We start from the raw sequence: 27,972 nt of genomic DNA on the forward strand, positions 1-27,972 counted from the left end.
GTCATTAAAAAGGATCCTTAACATATTATTATTATGATACCTAAGTTGATATGTGGTCTATCTACCACTACCCTCCTCAGATCATCAAATAATAGACTCGTGTGGCTGCACAAAGACTGCCTGCACCGTGCGGCGCGCCGGCCGCTGCTGGGTAGCCGCCAGTCCCGGTCAGTCGCGCCGGCAGCGACACGTAGAGACGCGAGCGCGGGGTGGTGTCGGCGCTGGGGAGGCGCGGCGGCGGCGCGGCACGACAGCGCAGCGTGCTCGACACTGGAGGGCGGCCGAGTCCTGCCATTGGCCGTATGCACGTGGCCTGATCTCGCACCATGGCAACGCGCCCCGTCCCGCGCGCCGCGCCCGCACCGCAATTAGATATCGCGCCAGCAGTCGCCTCCTCGCATTTCGCATTCACAGTCGCGCTGAAAACGAAGTCGCGCCGCGACTTACCGGACGCCCGCAGGTTCGCGCCGGTCGATACTCGCGAACCCATACATTACAGCGACGAAACAAATAGGTAGTGCTTTCAGCTAAGTGATTGAATATATTTACACCGGATTTATACTCGATTTGTCAAGGATTGATAGCGTATAATAATAACATATTTCTGCACGCTACAAGAATCATCGCTTGCAGCTACAAATTGGGAAAAAGAGTTATACGAAAGCTGCTATGTAAGTTACACAAAACATTCATTTTCCTTGTACATATTTTATGTGGTTATTGTGTATCTACGCATACGTACATTTAGAATTGAAACTTCGCGTAAGCGTTCCTTTTAATATATTAACTTAAATATATGTTTGGAACAATAAAATAATTATAGGAATAATGCGACAAATATTTGTGCTTTATGCTTTATCTTAGTTTCTTTAACACAGCCTGCGGTATCCCATACAACACAGGTACCTTTTAGTGTTTCCCTGATACCATAACTAAGTACATATAGGTACATGTATTTGCAAGAACGTGCGTCACACTACTCACACTTCTAATATTAATTATGCGAAGAGGTTTATAAATAAGCAGTGGACACTTGAAGAGCTCATGCTCGGCGAGTGAGCTAGAGGCTCTGGACGAGGGAGCTCCGCAGAGGCCGAGGTCGGAGGCGCGTGTGTCGGCAGGGGCGCATGTCGCCGTCAAACCCACTTGCAGTCTGAATCATGTCTGGCTATGTAGGGGCGCCGAGCCGGTGACGTCACGCGTGTCCCACCGCAACAGCTGATCAATGCTGCTCGCGCAACCTCCCTGTAAAATAGGTTTTGTTTTGGTCATCAAACAAGTTTTAAAATAATCGGTTTTACCTACACTAGTTGATTGGTTAGTTCAGTTCTGCAGTTATCGGTAGGTAGACAAAACTTTTATCAGTCAGATCAATTCAGGAGGTATCTATCTGTTAGGATTTTTATTCCGTATTACGTAGAAATAATAGCTATTAAAACCCATACTTTAGAATAGAGTACCTTGGCAGGTACCTTATGGTATTTTCCTTAACTCCAAAAGTTCTTTCAATTCAATGCAAAATAATAAAAAAAATTACAAAAAAATAAAACCGACTCCCAAAAACACCGTAAAGTAAAAAGATACTATTCCTAGCTGCATCGGCCTAGAAGTCAGTGTCTAATGGATGTACCTGCTAAGTTTATACACCACTGACTTCTAGGCCGCTGGCCGATGCACCTAAGAATAGTAATTTTTTACTTTTCAGTGTTTTTGGAGTCGGTTTGTAAAGATTTTATTTTATTTTAAGCTTTTCAGTGACAATAAGCGGAAAGTTCTCATCAATACGAAAAACATAAGCCCAAACACGAGGTAGTTTTGTTATTCGATTGCCGAGTTCCCTCGACCTTCTCTGGTCTCCATCATCAGGTCAGCTCCAAACCTACACTGTTGCAAAGGTCTCGTCAATTGAAATAACATAAGCCCAAACACGATGCAGTTTACACATTTAGTTGTCGAGTTCCCTCGACCTTCTCTGGTCTCCATCATCAGGTCAGCTCCAAGCCTTCACTATTGAATAGTTTTATCAGACATACGCCTTATTGTCCAGTATTAAGGTCTCGGCGAATCCCGAGTCGGGCCGAAATCGCTTTGTGGGTTTTAGAAGACTTTCACAAAGCAGCCCGGAGACTGGAAGTTGGTGGTTCACTCGTGCATCGGAGAGCACGTAAATGTCGGTCCTGCGCCTGACCTCTCTCCGGTTGTGTCGGATTGCCGTCCCATCGAGCTATGAGAGTGAAGGAATAGTGAGAGCACTTGTGTCTGCGCAAATGCTTGTGCACTATATATGTCCTGCGCAGTTGGCTAATCTCCTTACATAGCCGCCGTAGCCGATAACCGGCTAGGAGGACATCATCATCATTGTCAAGTTTTTACCCTATGTATGCCTACAATTTTCGAAAGTTGCCCTCGATTTTTCAGGGTTTCTATCATCAGATCCTGATTTGATGATTACCTATGGGACCACCTGGGAGGTTAACCCTATCAAATATAAAATTCGGTGAACATACATAAAAAAAAGATCCCGACGAATTGAGAACCTCATCCTTTTTGGGAAGTCGGTTAACAATGGTAAGAACTTTCAAGAGAAACAAAGACATCAAATATCACGCCTCATATCTGAAATAAAGAAGATGGATCAAAATTGCCCCACGTCCTATAACAATGTGACGTATCTCAAAAAAAAGATAAAAATGTTTAAAAAAATATGGCATACTCTCTAATTTATTTTTTTTACACTTTCATACGAAAAAAATGCTTTAAAAATTGTTCAGGCGCTGTTATGAAAACATCGTACATAGGACTATTTATGGACTATTTTATTAAATTATTTTTTTGTTTGATAGGGTATACCTCACAGGTCGTTCCATAATCATCAGGTCAGGATCTGATGATGGAAACCCTGAGAAATTCAGGGCAACTATTGAAAGTTGTAGGCATGCGCAGGATAAAAACTTGACTATAAGGTGTGTCTTATAACACTATGCAACAGTAAAGATTTGGAGCTGACCTGATGATGGAGACGAAAGAAGGCCGAGGGAACTCGACAACCGAATATGTAAACTACCTCGTGTTGGGGCTCATATTATTCGTATTGATAAGAACTTCCCACCCATGCGGATAGTGACAACTGTGCTTGTCACTGAAAAGCCAAAAATAAAAACAAAAACTTTTTACAATAAAAAAAACTCCCAAAAACACTGAAAAGCAAAACAAACTATTCTTAGGAGCATCGGCCTAGAAGTCGGTGGGGAAATAAACTTAGGTACATCCATTAGACACCGACTTCTGAGGTAGTGTACATATTTTGGTGTCGAGTTCCCTCGACCTTCTCGGATCTCCATCGTCGGGTCAGCTCCAAACCTTCACTGTTGCAAAGGTCTATTCAATGCAAGTAATATGAGCCCAAACACGAGGTAGTTTACATATTCAGTTGTCGAGTTCCCTCGACCTTCTTTCGTCTCCATCATCAGGTCAGCTCCAAATCTTTACTGTTGCATAGTGTTATAAGACACACCTTATAGTCAAGTTTTTATCCTGCGCATGCCTACAACTTTCAATAGTTGCCCTGAATTTCTCAGGGTTTCCATCATCAGATCCTGACCTGATGATTATGGGACGACCTGTGAGGTATACCCTATCAAACAAAAAAATAATTTAATAAAATAGTCCATAAATAGTCCTATGAACGATGTTTTCATAACAGCGCCTGAACAATTTTTAAAGCATTTTTTTCGTATGAAGGTGTAAAAAAAATAAATTAGAGAGTATGCCATATTTTTTTTAACATTTTTATCTATTTTTTGAGATATGTCACATTGTTATAGGACGTGGGGCAATTTTGTATGGATTGTGATCCGTCTTCTTTAGGCATAATATTAAAAAAAAAACTATTATATTAAATGCTAGGGAAATATTTTTTTTACCTAATGTGAGACTATAAATCGAGGCTTGGATGCAAGATGTAGTATTGTAGTCAGTCGAGAAAATCGAGAATAGGTTCGGTGCATATGCGCTTTACAATCAAAGCATATTATGCGTGACAGTAGGACTCCATCTTGCCACAGCCAGTCATAGCCTGCATCCATGCCTAGATTTATTGGCTCGCGGAATGAACACTAAATATTTTTTCTTATATTAGCGGTTAAAGTATGAAATTGCCGTTTTATTCTCGTAGGTTTTGAATTGCCATAGAGTCTTCATGGTTTGAGGTTTTTGAATGAAACTTTTTTCATATTATTCATATTATGAAACATTTGAATAATCAAATGATACAAAAACAATTGAACATCGTTATTGATTTGTTATTCAACTTAAACAAGAAATATGGATACTGCGAAAATTTGAGTAATTTTTGAATATGAGTTCCGACGCGGGAGTGAACGGCAGAAACAGCCCGCAATATCAATGCTGCATTTGAAGAGGTGTCTGCTAATGAACGCACCATGCGATTTTGGATTAAACGCTTTCGTGGTGGAAACTTCGACTTGAAGAACGAGCCACGAGGAAGACCGCCTGACAGGTGATTAACGAGGAATTAAGAGAGATGGTGAACGCCGATCCTAGTCAAACTACCCAGATACCCAGCCGAACACCGAATAATGTTGAAAAAAATAGCAGTAAAACAGCCACGACTCATGAATCGACCTTCACCGCATGCTCCATGACAACGCGAGACCTCATACAGCAAGAGAAACCGTTTTAACTCTTCAGGAACTGCAGTTGGAAACTATTCGTCTTCCTCCATATTCGCCAGACCTTGCTCTAACGGACAACCATTTTTTTTTTTTTTGTGATTTGGAATTATCTGCGTGACAAGAAGTTTTCTTCCCAGAAGGCGGAACAAAATTCTTTCACACAGTTTGTGCAGTCTAGATCCTCGAGAGTTATATCGTAAAGGCATAAATGTCCTTCCTATTAGATGGCCGTAATGTATATGTTACAGCCAAAGAAATAAGTCGGCATATTATATAATTCATCATCCTCCTCCGAGCCTTTTCCCAAACTATGTTGGGGTCGGCTTCCAGTCTAACCGGATTCAGCTGCCAGTGCTTTACAAGAAGCGACTGCCTATCTGACCTCCTCAACCCAGTTACCCGGGCAACCCGATACCCCTTAGTTAGACTGGTGTCAGACTTACTAGCTTCTGACTACCCGTAACGACTGCCAAGGATGTTCAATGACAGCCGGGACCTACAGTTTAACGTGCCATCCGAAACACAGTCATTGGTGTCTAAGATATACTTAGAAAGTACATACAAACTTAGAAAAGTTGCATTGGTACTTGCCTGACCTGGAATCGAACCCGCGCCCTCATACTCGAGAGGTTGGTTCTTTGTCCACTAGGCCACCACGACTTTTTTATATTATATAATTATCTAGCTATTATTTATAATATCTACTCAATTTGGATAAAGTGATAATTGTCACAGAATTAATCACATTTATTACTTTGGCTGTAACATATATATTATCTAGCTATTATTTATAATATTTACTCAATTTGGATAAAGTGATAATTGACACAGAATTAATCACATTAACTAGCAATTTTATATAACATCTCCACAGACTTGGATAATGTAATAAAACAAATAGGTACAAGATTATTATTTCATGTTAACTAACTAAAGTGTCTGGTAGCTGACCTTAATATAATTCAAAAAAGAAGTCGATTACAAACAAACCTACAAACATACAGGTGAAGCTATAAAAAGCGTGTAAAAAGGCTAGTTAGCCCAGAGCAGGGCACGCCATAATAGTAGCGAAAAGTCCCCTCTTTGAATTGTGGCTCGGGCCACTATAGGGACAGCCCGGAGGACACGGTGAACCTCACAGTTCAGGAGTGCCCTGCCTGGGAAGGGCCACAGCCGTGTCCTCGTCGAGGCAATAGGCAGCGGCGACCTCTCGTGCCCGGCCCTGGTTCAAGCCAAGGTCCGGGGTGAAAGGTAATGGTATGCCGTCGTCTCATGCAAACACTAGAGAAGTTAACACCTCTCATCCCAGCTGCTGCCATGGACGTGGAAGATACCACGGGCACCGGGTGTCAAGTGACGTCTCCCGGCCCTCGTAGGCGTGGGTCTGTGGGCGGTGAGTTTCGGGTGGCTCATCGTCCTTCCGTCTCTTAGAAGACACGGGCCCGTCTCGGCAGCGCGCCTTGTTCCACGCGCTCCTCGAAAAGATTCAGCAAACCCCAATGGGTTTAAGTCACTAACAGTCTGACACTCCTTCACGCTGCTAAACCACAGCGTGAGGAATCATTTGATGATTTATCATTTAAAAAGTCGATAATAACTTAAACCGTTTTTAAGAATTAGTCAGTACCAAGTTGGTTATACCTACCATATTTATTACTTTGGCTAACTTTGACCAGCTATTATAAATAATATCCAGATAAAGTAATTAATTTATTATATTGTCAGGTCAATTTGGGTATTAAATATAATGACTAGTGATTATGTATAATATATATTTAATCACTTTGGCTGTAACATGTATATATTTTTTTAATAATCGCGGGAAGTTAGCAAATGACAGAACTTAAAAGGCAGCCTTACGTACGACCCCATCGTAAAATAAAAGAAATTAAATGAAAGAAGGAAAAATTAAGGAGCTCCTTCAAAAAGCATGAAATAATTTTTTCATCCCACCATCTCGGAAAGAGTAGTTTTACCCTCTGATATCTGAGCGCAAAAGCCGTTTTTATCCTCTAGAGCGGCAAAGTGATTTGAATTTAGAACATCTTGTGCAATACTCCATTTGTGACAATCTTGATAAGACTTTTCAAACAAATACATATTAAACAAATTATATGCCGTGGGTTATATTACACGAACCATTTCGGGCCAAATTCGACCCCCCTATAACTCAAAATCTATTTTATTTACACATTTCAAATTTCTAGTATCTGTTGAGACCCCCTCACTTATCTAAAATACAAAATTTCATTAATATACCTATTGTAGGTCTTGAGATATTGACGTCAGAAAATCGCTATTTTTACTATACACTCACTGACTGACTCACTCATCAAAAACCTAGACCACTTCCAATGGTCGTATTGACTTGAAATTTGGCATGGAGGTAGGTCTTTATGTCAAGGTAAAGGGAAAAATCTGAAAATGGCCAAGTGTGAGTCGGTTTCAAAATAATGAAGGTGGGTTTCAAAAAAACGAACTAAATTTATCTATATTTATATAATATACCTTCGAATGGTCGTACCGATCTGAAATTCGTTACAAAGGTTTGTATTTAGTCAAAGTAAAAATCTGAAAACGGCCAAGTGTGAGTCACTTTCGAAAATAACGAATGTGTAACTTTGATCCACGAACATAATATATGATAACATGTCATGTCAGTCAGTTGGTAAATCTAGTCCATTTAGTTAATCTAGTTCATTTCTTTGTAAGAAGCATAGTGCATATTCAAAAATCTGAAAGATAGTATAAATGAGACATTTCCTTAACTAACTTAATCATAAGAAAAAAATAAAATAAACAACCTTACAAAAATAAATGAAATCCCACCCAAAACAAAAATGTGAAAGGCTGCCAAGTTCGATAATATGGAAATCCTTCGCCTATAAAAGAAGTGAGATCTGAATAAGTACCAAGTTCCATACACATACCTCAGTTAAAAATAGTTACTTTTTAATAATGTTACTTGGCAAGTTTTAATAGAAAATTAAATACTTGATTCATTGCGTTTAGTAGGTTTATAAGAAGGTGTGTGAAAACTTGCCAAGTAACATCATTAAAAAGTAACTATTTTTAACTGAGGTATGTGTATGGAACTTGGTACTTATTCAGATCTCACTTCTTTTATAGGCGAAGGATTTCCATATTATCGAACTTGGCAGCCTTTCACATTTTTGTTTTGGGTTTACAATCATCCCAATTTTATTTGGGGTCGTCGCAGCATGTTTTCTCCTTCCATACTCTTCTATCTGCCGTCATCTCACAAATAACTAATTCTTTCTTACCATATCTATAGTTATCGGCACGGATAATGAGCTCCCGGCGGAAGTGTGGGGAGTCGCTTTGCGCACTGTACATTTATTCAAACCAAAATCAAAACTCATTTATTCAAACTTGGGCTGCAAAACAGCACTTTTCGAATGTCAAAACAATTACATAAGACAGTCCGCAAACCGCCCATCCTTCACCAGTTCCTATGTGTTTTTGCTGGGAAGAAGAAGCGCAACAAACTCCCCAGCAACATGTCTGTCTGTAGCGCAGCGGCTGCAAGGGTAATACCATTGATGCGGAAACGATTGCTGTTATAAATGTTGGTGCTGTTATTAGAATTCTCCCATTAAACATATACTAGATCTTCAATCTCTCTGCTTATTCGCAGAGCAAAATAAAATCGTGTTTTTTTTTTAATTCCGACTTCTAGCAACACTGAAAAGCTAAAAATATATGTTTTAGACTACGCTCCTTTATCCGCGTTGTATCGCCATTTGGTCAAAGTCAAAGTATATAGGGGAATAATCTATACTAATACCACAGATTATATAATAGTTACTACGTAACAGATAAATCACTCCATACAAAAAAGTCCATACCTACTGTTATAAGCACCTACAAGTTCCCCAACTACCTACAAATTCCTATCTGCGTTATAAAATGAACCTTAAAAGCTCGAGCGCTTGATTATTATTCCAATGCGATAGCGCACAGTTCAGTGACCGCAACCGTGCCGTGGCCGTGCTTAGGGTTGCTTCTTACAATTTATTAATATTTAAGTAGGAAAACAAAGTTACGCTTATTTTAAGAGAGCCATTTTTAAACTGAGTTTTTAAATAAAAAGTAATATCAAGAATATTTTTCTTTAGTTAACTATTGTATTGCCTACTAAAATGGAGTATGGGTATATATTACTAACTAAATATTACCTAATACGTAAGCATAGGTAAGTACTTAGGTAAGTAAAGCTTTCGTCAAAATCAAAGTCGGTTTCCAACTATTTTTCGAGCACAAGTGCCATACCCCATATGGTACAACTCCGTCGAGTGTGTTGATACATACCTAAAATTGGTTTCTGCGTAGCGACACGCGTAATGTTCCGAGTTGTCATTAAGTTGGAACTATACCTACTTACACTCGAGATGTGTTTTGAGCTACAAAACTCACAATACAGTTCATATAACTAAGTAGGTATCTAAAGTAAAATAAGTACCTAATGATCTCTGTTGTTAAAATCATAAAGTAGAAATGTATTAATTTATAAAAAAATATAGAATTACTAGATAAGTTCATACATATAAAATGTTTCTATATAAATCTTACAATAGTAGCATATAAACCAACACAACTCAAAATAATCCATCAGTTTGTGAGGTAGCTTAAAAAACCTAATAAAAACCAACAGCATAACATGCCATGAAATAAAAATAATAATATTAGAGCGCGCGCGGCGCGTGTGACTGTTGAAAGCCCTGAGCCGCGTGGGGCTACCGGTAACCCAGCGAGCGGTAGGCATTTATCGCGCGCAAGTACGTCGAGTGACAGAGGCCTGCTAATACTGCCTCGTTGGTCTAGCTGTCGCAAGCGCGGCTGCTGAGCACGAGGTCTCGGGTTCGATTCCCGAGTCGGGCCGAAATCGCTTTGTGGGTTTTAGAAGACTTTCACAAAGCAGCCCGGAGCCTGGAAGCTGGTGATTGATACACCCGTGCATCGGAGAGCACGTAAATGTCGGTCCTGCGCCTGATCTCTCTCCGATCGTGTCGGATTACCGTCCCATCGGGCTATGAGAGTTAAGGAATAGGGAGTGCACCTGTGTCTGCGCAAATGCTCGTGCACTATAATATGTCCTGCGTAGTTGGCTAATCTCCTTACATGAGAACAGCCGCCGTAGCCGATAATAATCGGCTAGGAGGACATCATTATACTAATATTATAAAGCTGAAGAATTTGTTTGTTTGAACGCGCTAATCTCAGGAACTACTGGTCCGATTTGAAAATTTCTTTCAGTGTTCAGTCGTCACGAACGCGAATAAATGTTTTATTTGATTTGATTTTGATTTATTTAAAATTATAAACGGATCTCTCTTCGGTCGTAGCGTCCCATCGGGCTATTAGAGTGAAGGAGTAGTGAGTGCACCTGTGTCCGCACTGTAATGTCCTGCGCAGCTGGCTGATCTCGTGGGCATGAGAGCAGCAGCCGTGGACGACAATCGGCTAAGAGGGTATCATTGTCAGTGTTGTCGGTGTTAGTGTTACTTGATAGATTTTGATAAAACTTATGTAGGTACTTAGTAAAAAAACAAATGTTAATCTTTATTATCTCAGTATAGATATAAGTAGGTATAGACGCCTATACTTATAGCTAGTACATAATGCGTAAGGAAGTAAGGATTGTAATGGGTCAGGGCGCAATCGCGCTTTTCATTTGCTCAATGAGACATTGTGTGAGGTGATCCGATGTGTCGCTCCAGTCGTCAATTGGCACACAAAGAGCGCTATTGTCGGCGAGACCATCAGCAGCCCCTGCGCCAAACGACCACGTCGTATTGCTGCGAGCGACATCATTCAAACCGAAAACCTCTCTGTTTCTGGTATTGCGCCTGCGCATAGTAGGTACTGCCGGTGCGCCGATTCGGCGCGTGATTTGCACTTTAGATTATGATTAATTGCGTATTTTATCGACGGGTCACTAGATCGACCTCTCTTGATAAAGGGAACACTCGGAGGTCGAAGCGGACTCCGACAACACCTGCATCTGCTGGGCGCCAGCAGGGGCCGCGCGCGCCGCCGCCCCCACGCCGCGGCCGCGGGGCCCGGGGCCCGCCGGGACGGCGTCCCGAGCTCCGGCGGTAACTTTCTTGAGGAGGAAGAACGCGACGACCTTGTCCGTCCTTGCGGCGCGATAACGCGGGTTCGGGGTCTCGTGGAAACGTGACGCTTCGGGCCGCGACCCCGCTATCGCGCCCTTTTAACCGCATGTCGCATCGCCGCCGCATCACTCGGCTCGCACGCTCCTCGCGCGTATCACGCACCTTCCGTCTCGACCGGTGTACATAAATATCCAAAACGAAACATTTCGGATTCAAACGACGGTCCGCTCTGAGCCAGGACGGAACATCCACAACAATTGGAAAAGGTGAACAAAACGGAGGCTGGATGTGCAGGTGTGCGCGGGCGATGTACTGACGCTGTGCTCGGTTGCAGATACGCGCCACAGCTGAGCAGCCAAGATGCCGAGTGCCGTCACCAACGGGTCGAGGGGGTCCGACGATGACATCGTGCTGACCGGGCTGTCGGGCCGCCTGCCCGAGTCCGACTCCATCGAGGAGTTCGCGCAGCAGCTGTTCGACGGCGTCGACCTTGTCACAGCAGACGACAGGCGATGGACTCCAGGTAACTTGACATTGCTTCTGTTTTCTCAATTTGAGTAGAACCTACATCAGTTCAATTTATGTTAATTCACAACAACAATAAAAATCGATTTGAGTTACCTATTCATAAAAAAATTTAACGTTCACAATATGTGTCTATTGATACTTACAGTTTGGGTGAAGTTCGTCAATAAGATAATTATCACCCTAGTGACGTGTGAACTGTGCGATGATCATAATACCATTAACAGATGATCGCATAAAATGATGGAAGAAACTTTGCTCATAGAGAACTTACATGGTTAATGACCACGGACGTAATAATAATACACAAGTAGTTATTAACATTTAGTATGTGTTCTTATCCCAAAGCTAGGGAAGCATGTTGTGGACCGAGCCATTGTTTCCTGCGCTGTCCTATGGCGCTTTGAAATACTTTAACGAATTTGTATAAACTAATGAAAGTGTAGGATATAGTCTCTGATCCTGTCTCCGTATTAACGGCGACATGTGGTAATCGACGGGACCCTTTGGCCGTGACATGACTGAGGATCCAAAAATCCCAGTGATTGAAATCACTTATTTGGGTGTAGACTGGATGGGTACTTACGCACCTAGATATAGTTTTGTCCGAACATTTAAAGAAGCTATCATTTAATTATTAGAATGGGTAATAGAGCACGGACGACGGATCTTGGTGGCTGTTTGGTAAAATATTTTTTAGGAGCGCTAATTTAAAGCTAATCGGCTAGTCAAACTACAGCCACACGGCAGTCGCAGCCGTGGGGCCGCCTCCAGCGTTTACCTAGGTATATTCTCGGCAGAGAAAGATAAAAACTGATAATAGTCCGAACGTTTGACCCTTTCCGGAGGCGTTGAATGCGCGCCGCGTGCGCAGTACGTGAGCCAGCTGCTGCAGCCGGGGTGCTGCGTGCGTCTCCCACACTATTCCAAAATTACATTTTAATTAAGAAATAACTTTCGCTTAAAGTTTGTTTTTAGGTAAATAAATTCTTATAAAAGCTGGATGGATACCATCAGATAATTGTCTTGTTCCAAGTTTGATTAGTTAGGTTTCCGTGCACAAATGAATCGGGACAACGTGTGCAACTAGTCTAATATTTGAATTAATAAAAAAATCACTTGACTTTTGAGAGATGCTGCTATAACTACAAATACTGAAAACTAGAACCAGTTTCGAAGCTAATACCCCCAAAGCCTTTCTATGTTTTATGACCCCACGAAACCATCAATGAAGTCGGCTAGTTGCCACGATTTGTGTGACCTCCTTTGCGTCCGCTTCACAGAAGTTATTTGCCATTTTTAAAGTTATCATTTAAGATATGACCAGTACTTCCCTTATAGGCTGCAAGTCCTAAGATATCTTTTCGTATTCGCGACCTGGTTCTACATGCTATCTTCATCTCTCGAGAATTATTTTTTGCTTTCGGACGGGATTTCTTCGAAATCGTGGTGGCTTAGTGGGTAAAGAACCAACTTCTCAAGTATGAGTGCGTGGGTTCGATTCCAGGTACATACAGACTTAGAAAATACCAATGCAACTTTTCTAAGTTTGTATGTACTTTCTAAATATATCTTGGACACCAAAGACTATTCAAAATCATCAATCAATCAAAATCAAATTGTTTTTATTTCAAATAGGCCTTTGCAGGCTCTTATGAAACGTCAAATTAATTGCACGGTACCAAAAAGTTGGTCTCATGGAGAAGAGCCGGCAAGAAACTCCATAGACACTCTTTTAAAAGTAAAATTTTCACAAATATTCGCACAACAATAAACATAACAATAGTAAGCTGATAAAATTATACAATGCAACTGAAAGATAAACACTGAATCAATACAATCCAAAGAGAAAAGAAAAAGACGTTTAATTGCCAGGGAAGCCACACATGGAGAGATGAGTTACCGCCATATACATTCCGGATGGCACTTTACTTTAAACTGTAGGTCCCGGCTGTCATTGAACATCCTTGGCAGTCGTTACGGGTAGTCAGAAGCCAGTACCCCTTGGTTGAAGAGGTCAGATAGGCAATCGCTCTTTGTGGCACACTGGTAAAGGCTCGGAAGATGATGATGATGATGGTCGAGATTTCTTAGAATTCTTTCCCTCGCTGCTTTGACCACCTTTCTTGTACGAGAACTACACACCTACGTGGATGGCCAGATCTTTTTCTGTCACAAACAGAGGGGATCTCATAGCATGGTACACAATCATTTGAAATATTGCATTTGGCTCCATACCTGCTCTGTGTAATGCTATCTCAGCAAATCGGTTCTCCTTATCAACCCACTCCATTTTATTATCACAAAATACTGCACAACTAGCCGTTTTCCTGCGGCTTCAACCACGTCCCTTCAAGGTCCTTGGCATCTTCTGCTGTCTACAGAAACAAAATATAGCGATGTTACTCAGGAAGAGTAGCTTTCGAACAGTGAAAGAATTTTTAAAATTGGTCCAAACAAAATTAAATAAAATTCTCTTTATAATACCTAAGTAGGTAGGTATAGACTATAGATGTATTGGTATGAGATATGTCGCCAAACTGAGAAAACCCAATAAAAGATCTATGAAAATTAACAATTTCAAATGTATCATTTTGTTCATTTTTAATTGTCTTTGATCGGAGCTGTAGGTACATGATATATTTAGGTATGGTTGGTTATTATAGTAATTGTTTTACAATGAATTGGTACGTGTACAAACAAATGCAATAAAGGGTCGGAATAGGAGGAAGGCAAGAGCCGCGGAAACGTCGCTCCTGGAGTCATGCACCGCGTGTTGTGAAGCGACTGAGACACGAAATGGAGTTGTTGCGTGTGACACGGCGAGGTTATCGGCGCGATCTGCCTCTCTGCCATTACCGCTCGACGCGCGCTATTACCGTCTCTTTACTCGGACGATAACGTCTCGTATCTGGCATCGGCTCATCATTATCCCAAAAGCCGTCAGATCGATCTAAATATACCTACACAAAAAACAAATAGCTACTGAGGGTTCCATACACTATGTATGTGTATAGTATCCCCCAAGTCAACCATAAAAAGTTCAAATAAGCCGTCAAACCGACTAGGCGACTGCCTCGTCAAGTTAATAACACAAAACAAATTTCGTGCGAAACAACTCATCAAAACATGGTACCTATAAAACTTCCGAGTCGAAGTTTTAAAAGTATTGTAATTGAAAAAAAGTAGATATCGAAAAAAAAAACTATTCTATCCCACAAATAGGTATATATATATTTTTTTTTATTGTATGTACGATTATTCCGTTATGTGCATTTTTTTGAAGTTTAACTTTGTTCTCTGACATGCCTATTGATTCTCTATTAAAATAATGAATGTTACCTACGTGCCTTTCATCCATAGTTCCAGGTTATCAGGAAGTAGGTAGCAATGGGTTTTGACTGTGGTTTTGGTCCCCTTGAGTGATGCGATTACGTCTTTGCTAAATAAACAGACATGCGTATTTGTTTTTGGTAAACTTAGAAGTTTGATATTTTTACATAGGTAGTACCGTGGGCTTAAATTTATAATTAGTTTAAAAACCGTACCTATGCAATTCGGGATTCCCTTTCGGTAGTACGATCCAAGGTCGTACCTATTTTGGGCTTTGCCCGTGTTTTTCAAGTTAGTACCTACGTTATAATATTTATGTTTATTTACGATTTCAGATAATCTGGTTTAGGCAGGTAATTTCCGTAAATGATTATTGAGACAAAATGTAGTGTTCTTTTGAGTAAGTGGACGTCTGGATCACCCACACATTGGCACATTTAAGCAATTGTGCGCGAATGAATGAGTAGTGACATCGGCTTGCGCGTCGTGTCCATTGTGAGCGAGGCTTTCACCGTTAGGAGCGGCCGGCGACACGGCCAGTGGCCGGCGGCGGCGGCGCGCGACTGGCGGTGGCGTGATGCGCTGTGCGTCACCCGCGCACACGCGCTCACCACGCGATGCCTATCTCGCCTAACAAAGATCGTACTCGTCAAACTTGTCATAAATTATGTCATCGGGCTAGCAGGAAAAATAGTAAATATTGACTTTCGTGAGGTTTCCGCGTGCGAGTGACGCGCCAGGCGTGTTTAGATAGTCCGCTGATAAACAAACAAATTCGCCAAAATGTAATGAGTCGGCGTCATGTTGACATCCGCTCACTTGCGCACATTAACTCGTCTGTAATGAAAGTTTCATGTAAATGAGCTTCCACCTGAAGGCGATAACGTGCCGATACGCGACAACATTACAGCCCAATGCGTCAATGCAGTCTACTTGTTTCTTATTTTTCCATTAATTGGTTGACGCACACAGATGCTTCTTTTTGGGTAGTAGGTGCCTTTTTCTTTTATTTTAGCTTTGTGCAAAAATATATTTAAGTACACACCTAAATAAATTTTACCTGCTAGGTATTTTTATACGGAGCTGCAAAATAAAAACCTATCTACAAACAATAACGTCAAGGAAAATAACAACTCGCCTGACAGATTTATGTAAAATGACAGGACGCCTATGGATGGGCCACCCTGTATTATCTGCGAGTACCTATAGTTCGGCCATTCAGAGAATGCGTTCCTGACACGTCGCGATTGAACTGACGACGTAACTTTGCAATGGCGTTGCAGTTACGATAAAAATATTTTTGCTGGTTGTTTACCGTTTTAACAATTGAGGAGCATTAAAACAACATTATTATATCAATAATCAATGAATGTAGTTACGTCGTCAGTTCAATCGCGACGTGTCAGGAACGCATTCTCTGAATGGCCGAACTATAACATAGGCTATATTTTATCCCGATGCAGGCAGTAGCTCCCACGGGACGCGGGTGAAACCGCGGGAAAACGGCTAGTAATTTATATGCCAATAAAAGTAACGAAGTCAAAGCCGTGGGTATCGATCGATCATAGATACGCTTGGCGCTGTCGGTTCGTGGATGGGTGACCGACCATCTTGTCATGAATATGATTATCGATTTCGGTTATATCGTTATATGTATAGGTACCTAGCCTTTCCAAAAGTCCGTGATAAAAACTATCCCATGTTCTTTCTCAAGGTCAACTCTATCTCTGTACCAGATTTTATTAAAATCAGTTCAGTACTTTAGACATGAAAGCGTAACAGACAGGCAGAGCTACTTTGGAAATTTATAATAGGTATTAGTAGGGATATTAAAACACACACGAAAAACTATCATATCACAGGCTTGGCCTAACGCAATAGTGTACTTGCAAGTACTTACGCTTACGTAGTGTTGGCTAACTCTTTACATATTAGTAACATATGACAATCATTGAAACCTTTTAAAACTACATAGAGCCCTGAAAACCAAGGTTCTCATGGGTGTCAATTTTTTTTTGCAATTGATTGCATGTACAGTTACCGGCACGGATGTCGAGCCCTGACCTTTACCTGCGCAGAAGCGATTTACTGCCTTATTGCCTTATGCGTACGGGTGCGCAAAGCGATCCCCACTCTTCCGCCGAGAGCCCGACATCCGTGCCGGTAACTGTACAACACTGGCAAAAAGCAAGTACAAGTATAGAAAGCATAGGTAGTAGTGTGTAATGTTGTGTGTGTGTGGTGGCAGGACTGCACGGGCTGCCGGAGCGCAACGGCAAGCTGAAGGACCTGGCGCACTTCGACGCCACGTTCTTCGGCGTGCACGCCAAGCAGGCGCACCTCATGGACCCGCAGCTGCGCCTGCTGCTGGAGCTCACGCACGAGACCATCATCGACGCCGGCATCAACCCCGGCGAGCTGCGCGGCTCGCGCACCGGCGTCTACGTGGGCGTCTCCAACTCCGAGACCGAGGAGATGTGGACCGTCGACCCCGACAAGATCAACGGCTACGCGCTGACGGGCTGCTGCCGCGCCATGTTCCCCAACCGCATCTCCTACACGTTCGACCTGAAGGGGCCCTCGTTCGCCGTGGACACGGCCTGCTCCAGCTCCATGTTCGCACTGGCGCAGGCGGCCACGGCCATCCGCGCCGGCCACTGCGACGCGGCCATCGTGGCCGGCACCAACCTGTGCCTCAAGCCCGCCAACTCGCTCAACTTCCACCGGCTGAGCATGCTGTCGCCAGAGGGCCGCTGCGCCGCGTTCGACGCCAGCGGGCGCGGCTACGTGCGCTCCGAGGCGGCCGTGGCCGTGCTGCTGCAGCGGCGCAGCGCGGCGCGGCGCGTCTACTGCACGCTGCGCGGCTTGCGCGTCAACACGGACGGCGCCAAGGACCAGGGCATCACCTTCCCCTCCGGCGACATGCAGCGCCGCCTCGCCGAGGAGACCTTCGCCGAGGCCAAGCTGCGCCCCAGCGACGTCGTCTACGTCGAGGCGCACGGCACCGGCACCAAGGTACCACACGTCAACTTCTCTCATTCAAATGCTCAAGTTAAGATAAATCTGCTCTAAGTTAGTTCAAGTTGAAAAAAAATATACAAGTTCTCAGTGGTGTAGCTAGGTAACCACGGGCTTGTCTGGGGCCATAGACACTTGCAGACCTATTTGTCCTGACGAAGCTATGGTTCCTCAGGTGGGCGACCCGCAAGAGGTGAACGCCATCGCGGAGCTGTTCTGCAAGGGGCGCAAGGGGCCACTGCTGCTGGGCTCGGTCAAGTCTAACATGGGTCACTCGGAGCCCGCGTCCGGCCTGTGCTCCGTCGCCAAAGTAGTGGTCGCGATGGAGCGCGGCGTCATTCCCGGCAACCTTCACTACAAGAACGCCAACCCCGACATCCCGGCGCTGAGCGACGGCAGGATCAAGGTAGGCAGCCGCCTCGCGGCGGCGCGGCGCAGTCGGCCCCGGCCGGAGCGCCCGCTGCAGCCCTGTCCTTGCGCAGGTGGTGGACCGCAACACGGAGTGGGACGGCGGCCTGGTGGCCATCAACTCGTTCGGGTTCGGCGGCGCCAACGCGCACGTGATCTTCGAGTCGGAGCCGGGCGGCGGCGCGGCGCGGACGCCGGCGCGCTACGCCGTGCCGCGCGTGGTGCTGGCGTCGGGCCGCACGGAGGACGCGGTGCGCGAGCTCACGGCGCTGGCGGCGCAGCACGCGCGCGACGCCGGCCTGCACGCGCTGCTGGACGCCGTGCACCGCCACAACATCCCCGGCCACTCGCACCGCGGCTTCGCCGTGCTCACCGACCCGCCCATCGAGGAATGCGCTGTCAGTACGCTCGCCACTGATTTACCACATTTGGCTTCTCGGAACAAAATAAATAATATTATTAATTACGCAATTACTCAGGAAGTGGAGAGCGGCGAACCGCGACCTGTGTGGTTCGTGTTCTCGGGTATGGGCTCGCAGTGGCCCGGCATGGCCAAGTCGCTGATGCAGCTGCCGGTGTTCGCGGCCAGCGTGAACCGGTCGGCGGCGGCGCTGCGGCCGCACAACATCGACCTCGTCAAGATCATCACGGAGGCGCCGGCGGCGGCCTTCGACGACGTCATCAACTCGTTCGTGTCCATCGCGGCCGTGCAGGTGGCGCTGGTGGACGTGCTGCGCGCGCTCGAGATCCGCCCCGACGGCATCGTGGGCCACTCCGTGGGCGAGATCGGTGAGTAGAGGCCCCCCCGCCCCCCGCCCCCGCCCCCGGCCGGGCCGCAGAGTGTGACGCGCGTGGTGTGCAGGGTGCGCGTACGCCGACGAGACGCTGACGGCGGAGCAGGCGGTGCTGGCGGCGTACTGGCGCGGGCGCAGCATCGTGGACGCCAAGCTGCCGCCGGGCGCGATGGCGGCGGTGGGGCTGTCCTGGGAGCAGTGCGAGGCGCGCTGCCCGCCCGACGTCGTGCCCGCCTGCCACAACGCCAACGACAGCGTCACGGTAACTACTATTCGGATGAATTCTACAAATGACTGTAAAACTATCTAATATACAGAGTGTGTCGTACGTACCTAATCACATTAAATTAAATCTATACTAATATTATAAAGCTGAAGAGTTTGTTTGTTTGTTTGAACGCGCTAATCTCAGGAATCGCGCTTATCCGAGATAGAACCCGGATCAAAAGTAGCCTATAGCTTTCCTCGATAAATGGGCTATCTAACACCGAAAGAATTGTTCAAATCGGACCAGTAGTTCCTGAGATTAGCGCGTTCAAACAAACAAACAAACTTTTCAGCTTTATAATGCTAGTTATAAAGAAATAGTTTGTGAAATATTTAACAATGAAATTGCCTTGCCGTCAATTTTACTGCCTTGGTTTTTCTAGTGTTAATGTGATTAGGTACGACACACCCGATACATATAATAACTGTAAAATATGAAACGTGCGTGGTGCGCAGATCTCCGGGCCCGTGGAGTCGCTGGAGAAGTTCGTGGCGACGCTGTCGGCGGAGGGCACGTTCGCGCGGCGCGTCAACAGCTCGGGCGTCGCCTTCCACAGCAAGTACATCGCCGCCGCCGCGCCGCTGCTGCGCCGCAGCCTCGAGAAGGTCATCCCCGAGCCCAAGCCGCGCTCCGCCCGCTGGGTGTCCTCCTCGCTGCCGCGCGACAAGTGGAACTCCGACCTCGGTGACTGGCGCTTCTCGACTCCGCATCGCAACCTATTCACATGTGAAACGCGTAATTAATATCGCATCTGCGATCGCAGCCAAGCTGAGCGACGCCAACTACCACGTGAACAACCTGCTGTCGCCGGTGCGGTTCGCGGACGCCGTGCGCGAGGTGCCGGAGCGCGCGCTGCTGGTGGAGGTGGCGCCGCACGCGCTGCTGCAGGCCGTGCTCAAGCGGGCCCGGCCCGCGCCCGCCGCGCACGTGCCGCTCGTGCGGCGCGACGCGCCCGACGCGCTGGCGCACCTGCTGGCGGCCGCCGGGCGCCTGTACGCCGCGGGCGCGCAGCCGCACGTGGCGCGCCTGTACCCCGCCGTGCCCTTCCCCGTGCCGCGCGGCACGCCGGGGCTGGCGTCGCGCGTGCGCTGGGACCACGCGCTGGAGTGGAGCGTGGCGCACTTCGGCAGCGCCTCGCGCTCCGGCGAGAACGTCATCGAGTACGACGTGTCGCGCGCCGACGACGGCTTCATCACCGGCCACAACATCGACGGCCGCGTGCTGTTCCCCGCCACCGGCTACCTGGTGAGTGTGTGTCTGTGTGTACCCCCGCGCCCCGCGCCTCCGCGCCTCCGCGACGCGTGCTCACGTGCTTGTCTCCTTGCAGACTCTCGTTTGGAGAACTATGGCGAAACTCCACAACAGAAAACCTGAAGAGACCCCCATAGTGATGGAGAACATTCAGTTCCGGCGCGCCACCATCGTGTCGCGCGACACGCCCGTGCGGTTCCTCATCAACGTGCTGGACGGCACCGGCGAGTTCGACGTGTGCGAGGGCGGCGCCGTGGTGGTGACGGGCACCGTGCGCCTGGCCGACGACCCCGCCGCCGAGCGCCTGCGGGACCTGGACACCGCCCCGCCGCGCCAGGAGGACGGCCTGCTGCCGCTCGTCACCGACGACATCTACAAGGAGCTGCGCCTGCGCGGCTACAACTACGGCGGCATCTTCCGCGGCATCCGCTCGTCCGACCCGCGCGGCACCTGCGGCGAGCTCGCCTGGGACGACAACTGGATCTCGTTCATGGACACCATGCTGCAGTTCGGCATCATCGGCGTGGACACGCGCGAGCTGTACCTGCCCACGCGGCTGCAGCGGGCGCTCATCGACCCCGCGGCGCAGCTGGCGGCCGTGGCGGCCAGCGGCGGCGGCACCCTGCCCGTGCGCATGCACCGCGACATCGACGTCATCAGCGCCGGCGGCATCGAGTTCCGCGGCGTCAAGACCAGCCTGGCGCCGCGCCGCGCCAACCCGCAGGCCGCGCCCAAGCTCGAGAAGTACGTGTTCCTGCCGTACGACAACACCGCCGTCGCCACCGAGGACACGTCGCGCTCCAAGCGGGACGCGCTCACCGTCAGCCTGCAGCTGGTGCTGGAGAACGCGGGCGCCCTGCGGCTCAAGCTGGGCGAGGCGGCGCTGGAGCGGCCGCCCGAGGCGCTGCTCACGCCGCTGGCCATGCAGCTGCTGGAGGCCGAGCCGCAGGTGCGCGTGGACGCCACGCTGGCGGCCGGGCCCGCGCCCGCCGCCTACGCCGCCGCGCTCAAGGACCTGGGCGTCAAGGTGCTGCCCAAGGACGGCAAGGCGGTGCCCGTGGAGAGCGACTGCCACCTGGTGCTGGCGGCCGACGTGCTGAGCCGCCACGGCGCCGGCGTGCTGGCGCAGTTGGCGGCCGCGCTGGGCGAGGGCGGCATGCTGCTGCTGGAGGAGCCGCACAAGGCGCTGGACGCGGCGGGCGCGCGCGACATGCTGGCGCAGGCGGGGCTGGCGCCCGTGTCGCGCCAGCAGGCCGCCAGCTGCGAGTACGTGCTGCTGCGCCGCGCCGCCGCGCCGCCGGCGCAGCACGTGGTGGTGGAGGTGCCGGACGACGGCTCGTACGCCTGGGTGGAGGCGCTGCGCGACGCGCTGGCGCGGGCCGAGGCGCAGGACATGCGCGTGTACTGCGTGTCGCGTGCACCAGCGTCCGGCGTGCTGGGGCTGTGCACGTGCCTGCGCGGCGAGGCGGGCGGGCGGCGCCTGCGCTGCTACTACCTGCCGGGCGCCCGGGACGCCTTCCGGCCCGACGCGGCGCCCTACGCGGCGCAGGTGCGGCGGGACCTGGCCGTCAACGTGCTGCGCGCCGGCGTGTGGGGCAGCTACCGGCACGTGGCGCTGGGCGACGCGGCCGAGGCGCAGCTGCAGGTGGAGCACGCCTACGTCAACACGCTGACGCGCGGCGACCTGTCGTCGCTGCGCTGGATCGAGAGCCCGCTGCGCCACGCGCGTCATGTCCAGCAGTCGCCGCGCACCGACCTGTGCCGCGTGTACTGCGCGCCGCTCAACTTCCGCGACATCATGCTGGCCACCGGCAAGCTGCCGCCCGACGCGCTGCCCGGCAACCTGGCCGGCCAGGAGTGCATCCTCGGCCTGGAGTTCAGCGGCCGCTCGTCGGACGGCAAGCGCGTGATGGGCATGGTGGCGGCGTGCGGCCTGGCCAGCACCGTGCTGGCCGACAAGGGCTTCCTGTGGGAGGTGCCGGCCAAGTGGTCGCTGGAGGAGGCGGCCACGGTGCCGGTGGCGTACGCCACGGCGTACTACGCGCTGGTGGTGCGCGGGCGCATGCGGCGCGGCGAGGCCGTGCTGGTGCACGCGGGCACGGGCGGCGTGGGGCAGGCGGCCGTGGCCATCGCGCTGCACGCGGGCTGCACGGTGTACACCACGGTGGGCACGGCCGACAAGCGGGCCTTCCTGCGCGAGCGCTTCCCGACGCTGCCGCCCGAGAACATCGGCAACTCGCGCGACACGTCCTTCGAGCAGCTCATCAAGCGCCGCACGCGCGGCCGCGGCGTGGACCTGGTGCTCAACTCGCTGGCGGCCGACAAGCTGCACGCGTCCGTGCGCTGCCTGGCCGAGGGCGGCCGCTTCCTGGAGATCGGCAAGCTGGACCTGTCCAACGACACGGCGCTGGTGAGTGTCTGCCGCCGCCGCCCACCGCTGCGGAGCCCGTCGCTGCCACGGTGACACGACTGTGCTTCTGTCCGCAGGGGATGTCCATCTTCCTCAAGAACACAACTTTCCACGGCATCTTGCTGGACGCGCTGTTCGACGCGGACTCGGCGGACAGCGACAAGGCGGCCGTGGTGCGGTGCGTGACGGACGGCATCGCGTCCGGCGCCGTGCGGCCGCTGCCCGCCACCGTCTTCTCCGACCACCAGTTGGAGCAGGCCTTCAGGTCAGTCTTCTATCACCTGCTCAGTCGATTACCAATTGTTTGACTACTCTTGTGAACCCTTCCTGTATGACTATAAAATTTACAAATGAAGTCAAAATCGATGTCATACTCGTCCAAACGTACCTCAACGCAACTTAAACTCTGATTGATTGTGCGGTTGTTTCCTAATGGCTCTCGACTAGAGATAGGAATTTGCCGTCAAAATTCTATCTCTATTAAGCAAATCAGCAGATGCACTACTCGGCAGTAAAGTAATAGCAAGGAGAGATAGTGACCGGGCTCGTTGCGCGCAGGTACATGGCGACGGGCAAGCACATCGGCAAGGTGGTGCTGCGCGTGCGCGAGGAGGAGGCGGCCGGCGCCCGGCCCGCCAGCAAGCTGGTGTCCGCCATCCCGCGCACCTACATGCATCCCGCGCGCTCCTACGTGCTGGTGGGCGGCATGGGCGGCTTCGGGCTGGAGCTGGCGCAGTGGATGGTGAAGCGCGGCGCCACGCGCCTGGTGCTGAACTCGCGCAGCGGCGTGCGCACGGGCTACCAGGCGTGGTGCATCCGGCGCTGGCGCGAGGCGGGCGTGCAGGTGTGCGTGTCCACGGCCGACGCCTGCAGCCCGGCCGGGGCCCGCGCGCTGCTGCGCGAGGCGGCGGCGCTGGGCCCCGTGGGCGGCGTCTTCAACCTGGCCGCCGTGCTGCGCGACGCCTTCCTCGACAAGCAGACGCCCGCCGACTTCCAGGCTGTCGCTAAACCCAAGATCGACGGTGAGTTATCACGTCACCGAAACCTCGACCGATCGCATTTTTTATTCGCGTAAGAAAAGTTAGAATTTAAAGTTGAAAATAATGCTTCCTCCTTTTAACTTTTGAACCATAAGTTTAAAAAATATAATAGTTATTTGTTATACAAGAGTGCAAAGTTGCTTTTTAACCGCGGGCTCAATTTTGATGACCGAGCAAGCGAAGGATTCTATATTGAAACACGAGCGTAGCGAGTGTTTCAATAATTAGAATCCTGAGCGATAGCGAGGGAAAATCTTTGCACTCGAGTGCAAAGATTTTTCATCATTTCATCCCACCTCATCGAGGAAATTACTAAATGCAAAAAAACAAAATGGCGCGCACATATAAGTATCAAATTAAAAAGAAGTACCTATTAAAGTTAATTTATTTAAAAACTCAGTTTAAAAATGAAACGAGGTTAAAAATCTATGCAAAAACAATAATAAAAATTACTGAATGAATTGAATAATTATTTTAAGCAGTATTTTATTTGTTTAATATGTATTTGTTTGAAAAATCTTATCAAGATTGTCACAAATGGCGTATTGCACACGACGTTCTAAATTCAAATCACTTTTCCGCTCTAGAGGATAAAAAACCGGCCAAGTGCGAGTCGGACTCGTGCACGAAGGGTTCCGTAAATTACAGTTAAATCAACCTATCTCAAAAACTATAAGAGATACTTTGATCAAACCAAAAATCGTTGAAAGAGTTAATTAGCATGCATCACCTCTATTTTTTTTAGAATTTTATACCCCGTAGTTATAAAAATAGAGGGGGGGGGACATACTTTTTACGACTTTGAGAGCTGATATCTCAAAAACCGTTCACTTTAAGAAAAATGTTTTTTAGAAAACTTTATATCATTTTAAAAGACCTTTCCATTGATACCCCACACGGGTATGTACATCGAAAAAAAAAATTTCATCCCTCAGTTACATGTATGGGGGGCCCCACCCCCAAATCTTTTTTTTACTATTTAGTGTCATATTTTTGTAGCGGTTCATACAACACATATTCCCATCAAATTTCATCACTGTAGTACTTATAGTTTCCGAGTAAATCGGCTGTGACAGACGGACAGACGGACAGACGGACAGACGGACATGACGAAACTATAAGGGTTCCGTTTTTGCCATTTTGGCTACGGAACCCTAAAAACGGTTTTTGCGCTCAGATATCAAAGGGTAAAACTACTCTTTCCGAGATGGTGGGATGAAAAAATAATTATTTAAATCGGTTTACGCAATCGCGCGTTATTTTAGAGAAATGAGCAACTTAATTAGTCGAGAGATGTCGTTGTGCATTGGGCGTAGTAGATTAGAAAAGTAGTACACACAACGAACAATAATATATATAAATTTTGGCACAGCGACTAAAATTCTGGACGCGGCGACGCGAGAGCTGGCGCCGGAGTTGGAGTACTTCGTGGTGTTCTCGTCGGTGTCCTGCGGACGCGGCAACCCCGGACAGAGCAACTACGGGCTCGCCAACTCCGCCATGGAGCGCATCGTGGAGCAGCGCCAGGCCGACGGGCTGCCCGGCCTGGCCGTGCAGTGGGGCGCCATCGGCGAGGTGGGGCTCATCGTGGAGACCATGGGCGGCGACGAGACCGTGGTGGGCGGCACCGTGCCGCAGCGCATCGCGTCCTGCATGGAGGCGCTGGGCGCGCTGCTGGCGCTGCCGCACGCCGTGGCGGCGTCCATGGTGCTGGCCGACAAGCGCCGCGCCGCCGCCGCGCCGCAGCAGGACCTGCTGCACGCCGTCGCCAACATCCTGGGCATCAAGGACCCCAGCAAGGTGTCCGACTCCGCCAACCTGGCCGAGCTCGGCATGGACTCGCTCATGGGCGCCGAGATCAAGCAGACGCTGGAGCGCGGCTACGACGTGGTGCTGGGCGTGCAGGAGATCCGCGCGCTCACCTTCGCCAAGCTGCGCGGCATGGCGGGCGGCGACGACGCCGCCGCCGGGGACGCGGCGCCGCCCGCCGCCGGGCCCGACGACCAGGTGCAGTTCGCGGCGCTGGGCGAGCTCATGCCCAAGCAGGCGCTGGTGAAGCTGCCGAGCGCGGCGGCGGCGCCGGAGCAGCGCGCCGTGTTCATGGTGCACCCCATCGAGGGCGTGGTGGAGCTGCTGCGCGGCGTGGCGGCGGCCGTGCGGGCGCCGGTGTTCGGCCTGCAGTGCACGCGGGCCGCGCCGCTGGACGACATGGCGGCGCTGGCGCGGCACTACGTGGCGCACGTGCGCGCGCAGCAGCCCAGCCCGCCCTACACCATCCTCGGCTACTCGTTCGGCGCCGGCGTCGCCTTCGAGATGGCGCTGCAGCTGGAGCAGGCGGGCTGCGAGACGCGGCTGGTGCTGGTGGACGGCTCCCCGGCCTATGTGGCCACGCACACCACGCGCGGCAAGCAGAAGCGGACCACGCGCTCCGCCGAGACGGACGAGGCGGACGCGCTCGCCTACTTCGTGCAGCTGTTCAAGGACGTGGACGCCGCCAAGGTGTCGGCGGAGTTGGAGCGGCTGCCGAGCTGGGAGGCGCGGCTGGCGCGGACCACGCAGCTGGTGGGCGCGGCGGCGGGCCCGCACGACGCCGACGCGCTGGCGGCGGCGGCCGGCTCCTTCTACCGCAAGCTGGTGATCGCGGACACGTACAAGCCGGCCGGGCGGCTGCGGGCGCCGGTGACGCTGTTCACGGCGCGCGACAACTACGTGACGCTGGGCGAGGACTACGGGCTGCGCGAGGTGTGCGCGGGCCCGCTGCAGACGCAGCAGCTGGCGGGCACGCACCGCACCATCCTGGCGGGCGACGCCGCCGCCGCCATCGCCGCGCACCTGTCCGCCATGCTGGCGCAGTAGCGGCCGCGCCGACGTCGGCCGAGGCGCCGGCGCCGCTAGCCCGACACGGACTGAGCTCGTGCACCCTGGTGACGGCCACTCTCTATTTATTTCTGCGGGGTAGAGTTAAATTAGTGCGAGGAGTAAACTTGTGTATATAGTTATAACACGATACTCTATTTATTGTACGTATGTAAGTATTGTCGAGCCCGGCTCGCAGTTTGTGATACGCTACATTCCGGCGCTGCTTACATACACGTATGTATGCGCGGTTAGTTGTAGAACACATTACATGAAGCATGTAATCCCTACTGTAAGATAGCGTGTACGAGGTGCCGGCGTTCGTCACGGACGACATAAATCTAAACTATGATTGGCATTTTATGTATTTTGATATTATTAAAGATGACAGTGGTTTCCTACTTAATGAATGTTGACGGGCAATACTCGGAGCGTATTGCGACACAGACGCCCAGGCGCGACACACACGTGCCCGTGGCGTGTCCGTCGCGTGTCCGTGGCGTGGCGCCGCCGGTAGCGATAAGTTTTAGTACCAGTGTATGGTTGTTGTGGTATTTATTTTGTTACTAATAAGGAGCCTGCGCCCTGTGATTAAAAGTGCATTATTTTTTACCCATTTGTTTTATTTCCTTTGTTGACTTGCAAAAAGGGAGGAAGGTGCAAAATATATATATGTTATGGACCAAGTGATAAATTGAGCAGTATACATAATGCCCGGTCATTATGAAAAATGCCCAATATGAGAGTGCAATTTGATAATAATTATTCAAATAATCAAATTGACCGGGCACTATACATATTGCCCGTGACCTTTTGGGCAAAGTAATACAAGCAAAGTAATAACATATTTATATTCATTTTTTTATTGTTATTGCCATTTAATTTAAAATAAACTAAATATTAAACCACTTAAATAATCAGCCTCATGATTTGGATTAATTATGAAGGACTTCTGCCTTAAAAATCCACTAGTTTTTGCATTTGAAAGTTAAGGAAAGTCATATTTAAAGGGTGCTTATTAAACAGGCTCCTTTTTAATATAATTATTCGCCCCGAATAATGTATGTTGCCTTCTAAATTACTAAGTCAGCCACAATTAACGAGCATCTAAATAATACTATCTCAGCCACTCGTTATCTTCTAAGTAAACCGCTCTAAATACAACTCCGCATGATGGTTATTTTTTAGCATCTAAATTTGTAGCATGCATTCTAACAGTAAACTTCTAAAATACT

At 49.2% G+C, this 27,972-nt stretch overlaps 1 protein-coding gene across 4 annotated transcripts; it reads left to right on the forward strand.

Annotated features, from left to right (window-relative positions):
- The first annotated feature begins 208 nt into the window (after nucleotides 1-208).
- On the forward strand, nucleotides 209-27,349 carry LOC124634824 (fatty acid synthase). 4 transcript variants are annotated; one of them, XM_047170473.1, is made up of 14 exons: nucleotides 210-671; nucleotides 11,169-11,357; nucleotides 16,941-17,707; nucleotides 17,886-18,116; nucleotides 18,193-18,516; nucleotides 18,598-18,907; nucleotides 18,981-19,174; nucleotides 19,636-19,864; nucleotides 19,944-20,425; nucleotides 20,508-22,841; nucleotides 22,919-23,106; nucleotides 23,400-23,673; nucleotides 23,746-23,863; nucleotides 25,254-27,349. In XM_047170473.1, exons 2-14 carry the CDS (start codon nucleotides 11,195-11,197, stop codon nucleotides 26,735-26,737), a joined length of 7,098 nt encoding a protein of 2,365 aa, XP_047026429.1. In that variant the 5' UTR covers nucleotides 210-671; nucleotides 11,169-11,194; the 3' UTR covers nucleotides 26,738-27,349. The 4 variants fall into 4 exon arrangements, with proteins under 4 accessions (XP_047026428.1, XP_047026429.1, XP_047026426.1 ...); XM_047170472.1 differs by having other exon boundaries at nucleotides 209-514; nucleotides 23,400-23,863; XM_047170470.1 differs by having other exon boundaries at nucleotides 23,400-23,863.
- Nucleotides 27,350-27,972: the final 623 nt, after the last annotated feature.

Source organism: Helicoverpa zea, chromosome 12, assembly GCF_022581195.2.
Source record: "Helicoverpa zea isolate HzStark_Cry1AcR chromosome 12, ilHelZeax1.1, whole genome shotgun sequence".
Lineage (NCBI taxonomy): Eukaryota > Metazoa > Arthropoda > Insecta > Lepidoptera > Noctuidae > Helicoverpa > Helicoverpa zea.

Excerpts from the sequence above, each read along its gene's own strand:
- LOC124634824 (XM_047170472.1), top strand. The coding sequence starts at position 11,195 with ATGCCGAGTGCCGTCACCAACGGGTCGAGGGGGTCCGACGATGACATC. Across the intron at positions 18,517-18,597 it reads CGCCCATCGAGGAATGCGCT|GAAGTGGAGAGCGGCGAACC; the intron begins GTCAGTACGCTC and ends GCAATTACTCAG. Across the intron at positions 18,908-18,980 it reads CCACTCCGTGGGCGAGATCG|GGTGCGCGTACGCCGACGAG; the intron begins GTGAGTAGAGGC and ends CGTGGTGTGCAG.